Source organism: Myotis brandtii, unplaced genomic scaffold (assembly GCF_000412655.1).
Source record: "Myotis brandtii unplaced genomic scaffold, ASM41265v1 scaffold996, whole genome shotgun sequence".
In the NCBI taxonomy this organism is placed as follows: Eukaryota; Metazoa; Chordata; class Mammalia; order Chiroptera; family Vespertilionidae; genus Myotis; species Myotis brandtii.
Window position 1 is genome coordinate 5849 of NW_005372157.1, and position 3561 is coordinate 9409.

Genomic DNA, 3561 nt, shown 5'->3' on the forward strand with positions numbered 1-3561 from the left:
CGGGGGGGGGGGTTTAGGGGTTAGGGGAGGGTGGCCTGGACCAAGGCAGTGGCTTCAGGAAGAAGAGGCGTTGGTGCTCTGGAGGGACATTAAGGAAGGGAGGAAGAACCAAGGACACCTCCCAGGTTTTGGGCCTGGGTGCCTGGTGGATGGAGATAGGGAACCTTGTGGGAACCTTGTATGGTCATGATGGGGCTTAAATGCCCTGGCTGCCTGTTGGCTGGAAGTAGCCTCTCTCAGACCCCTGTCCTTCCTGCTGACTGCTCAGCCTCCCAGGTGACCATGTTCAACTCACTTTTGGTTTCTGCTCTTTGGACTCAAGTGAGACACAAGGACTGGTGTCGGGCTGACCCTCAGAGATCATCCTCTGGGCAGGGACTGCACAGGTGTCCTGTTAAAACAAAAGGTGACATGGAGTGAAGAGAAGCTTAAATGAGTCAAGGAAGAGTGGAAAGGCAGGGGCCCAGACAAGAGGGAGGAAGCCAGACAGGCATGACAGAGTAGGTGAGAGGGAGAGAATCAAAGATGGGAACAAAGAGAGAGGAGCTCATATTTGTTGTGGGCCTACTGTGTGCCTTTCCCATCTCAGGAGCACACTTAAATACCGAAGTGAAAAAAACATCTCCACTCCAGGCGCCTGGGGCCTTGTGGGAATGTGGAGCAGGCATACCCCAATCTTCCCACTTTTGACAAAAAGCAAGATATTCAGATTTCCACCTGATCTGGAAAATTTTAGGTAAAATACACATAAAATTTACCACCTTCACCATTTTCACGAGGACAGTGGAGGGGCATTCAGTGCCTTCACACTGTTGTGCAGCCATCACCAGCACTGAGCTCCACAATGCAAACCTGCTCCTGACCTTGTAGATGTTGGCAACACATTCAAAAATGGGAAAACACAGAGAGGGTCCAGTAGACCCTGGTGTGGGCCCATGTGGGTCATTTCATGACCTCTGACATGTATCGCCTCATTGAGCCCACACATACCTCCTGGGGAGGCTGTGGCTATGCCCCTTGCACAGATGAGGAAACTGAGACTGGGAGAGGCAGACTCACTTGTCTGAGATCCCACAGCTGATGACAATGCAGAGCTGGGATCTGAGCTAGATTCAGTGTGATTCCCAAGCTGGGTTCTTTGGGGAACCACTTGGCCTCCTAACCAGGGTGGGAGTACAGAGGGACAGATAGGAGGGGAAGGAGTCAGGCTGAGGCAGGTGCTCTGGACAGAGACAGTGACACAGGAAGAGTGGGATGGGGGAGCCAAAGGTGTGTCCCTAGAGTCACCCGAGTGAGAGATTGGCTGGAACTTTTGGACCCACCCAACAGGCCTAGGCATCGCTAGTGTTGCCCCTGCACCCAGACGGTGGGACAAGTGCCAGATGGACAATCTAACCTCGATGCTGATCTGTGTCACCTCCACACCACCGGTGAAGGAGATGGTGTCCACTCGGTGGTGGGGCACGCGGTGTATGTAGTTCATAAAGAAGTTTCCATTCACCTTCACCTGTCAACAGGAGCGCATATTTCAGGAGAGGGATCCCAGACCAGGGAGGGGAGCACACCTGAGCACTAGGACCCCTGCTTCTAGAAATTAAGGCCTGTCTGGTTTTCACCTCCATCCTCTGTAGGTGGGGCCCAGCCTTCAGAGCTGCTCCAGGTACAGGAACACACATGTGATCCAAAGTGCAGCCAAACCCAGCCACCACTTGGCTCTAGTTTTGGCTTCTTAATTCTTGCTTGTTTATTGCTCTAGGTTTGTCTTTCTCGGCTCACCTGGGATGCCATTTCAATATGTGCACTTAAATGCCCATAAAGTGCTCATGGGAGCAGAGGAGAGGGGACCTCAGGGTGCACACTGAGGCCTGGGAGCATCCTGTTCACATAGAGAAGCACAGACACAGCCATCGCTCTCCCCGGGCCCAGCAGCACTGCTCTGCCTGCAAGAGCAATGACTACATCATGCAGCCCTGAGCCACCCCTGGGCCTGCAGAAGGGCTGCCACAGCATCACCGAATACAAATGCTGTCAAGGACCTGGAGTGGGCAAGCCTGCAGCAGAGGATGGAAGTCACCTGGGACCCGAGGCCAAAGAGCAGGTGGGGACTTACCTAGCTCTTATTTCCTGGTAACAGAAGCAACAAGTGCTCTGTAGGTGCAGGTGAACGTGTGTAAGGTCCTCTTATCTGTATAATGGCATTGCCTGGGTAATTATTTACAGGCTTTTCTCCAGGCCTGATAGGGCAGGGGGACAGGCAGCGGGAGGGAGGGAGGAGAATCCTGCTCACCTGGAATCCAGAGTTCTCCACCAGGAAGCTGATCACAAAAGGAACTCCCATCTGGAAGGGATTTATATTCATCTTCTGTTCCTGCTCCCAGCGTCCTTTCTGCTTGGTGTTACAGACCACATACCCGCCCTCTTCAAACCGAGGGCTGAAGTGGAAGGCAATGTCTTTGTCACTTAAGCCCGTTTGAAAGTTTACCTCAAACCTAGGTGGACAGAAATCAGAGAGTGTTCTGGTTTATTGACAAAGGTAGGGGCAGGAGGTCCTGGGGCCTCTGACTTCCGTGTGTGCCTGGCAACTTGCATACAACCTGGGTGGCAGGTTGCACCCATCCCACTTTGCTGCCTTGCTTTGTGTTTACCTATTTTGCACTTAGTGCTATTTGTGTAACTTTTGCATTTTTCCCTTTCCAGCATGACTTTCCAGAAATAAGCAGGAACTGGGTAAAGAACAATGTGGACTCGAGCCTCAGGAAGCCTGGGTCTTGGAAACTGATTGCACATTTTTATGAAGATGCAAATCCAGGAACATGCCCAGAAGCAAGAGCCTCTCATGCCCGGTGGGCACTGGTTAGAGGCCAGCACACAGCTGCTCAGATGGGAAGGAAGAGAACAAATTGAGAGAACATGTGACATTGATGGACTTTACCTACAAAGATGGTGTCTAGCAGGGGAGGCATGGAATGAATATTGGCTCTCCAGGCAGGAGAACTTCCCGTATGTGTGTCTGTCCCTCATCGGAGGTTGGTGTGTGTCCCACCCTGACCCCTGCTCATATGTTAGTTATTAGGGTGACTCTGAAACACACTACCTGGTGTCAACGCACCCAGGGCAGGGCTGACTCCCTTCCATTGGGGATGATTAATGAGGTGTTCAGGAAGCCTCCACAAAAGTAAATTTTCATTCCTTCCTCAGAAGGAAGCCCTCGCCTTCAAAACTTCCTTTGGGGATAGCGATGGCTCTAATGTGAGGAATTAGAACAAAAGAACCTTCCCAGGAGCCAGGCTCACAAAAGGGGCACAATACATGTTTGTTCTGCCCTTTCCCAGGCACATGTCCTAAAACCAGTCCCAATCCAAGGAGTCACTGTCTACTCCAAGCCTTCCCTGAACTCAGCAGGAGCATGGTTCATAGCCTGTGTCTTGGGGTCATTCTGGTGTCCCCAACTAATGCACAGCACTCAGGGAAGCCCCCCACCCGCTTTTGCGTCTTCAGCATCTCCCACAGGGCCAGGCTCTGAACCAAGCCCAGAGGTGGCCCTAGATAGACATTCTATTC

At 52.1% G+C, this 3561-nt stretch overlaps 1 protein-coding gene across 4 annotated transcripts in view; it reads right to left on the reverse strand.

Moving 5' to 3' along the window:
• The window catches only part of LOC102250222 (galectin-9), a 51248-nt gene that overhangs the window by 3119 nt on the left and 44568 nt on the right, over positions 1–3561 (reverse strand). For 2 of the 4 annotated variants that reach the window (XM_005886624.2, XM_014533650.1), the window contains 3 exons: positions 2288–2489; positions 1397–1507; positions 296–391 (listed from right to left, as the gene is read on the reverse strand). In XM_005886624.2, coding sequence (XP_005886686.1) covers positions 296–391; positions 1397–1507; positions 2288–2489 — 409 coding nt within the window. The remainder of the gene's footprint in view (positions 1–295; positions 392–1396; positions 1508–2287; positions 2490–3561) is intronic. The other 2 variants (XM_014533648.1, XM_014533649.1) reach the window with 2 other exon arrangements.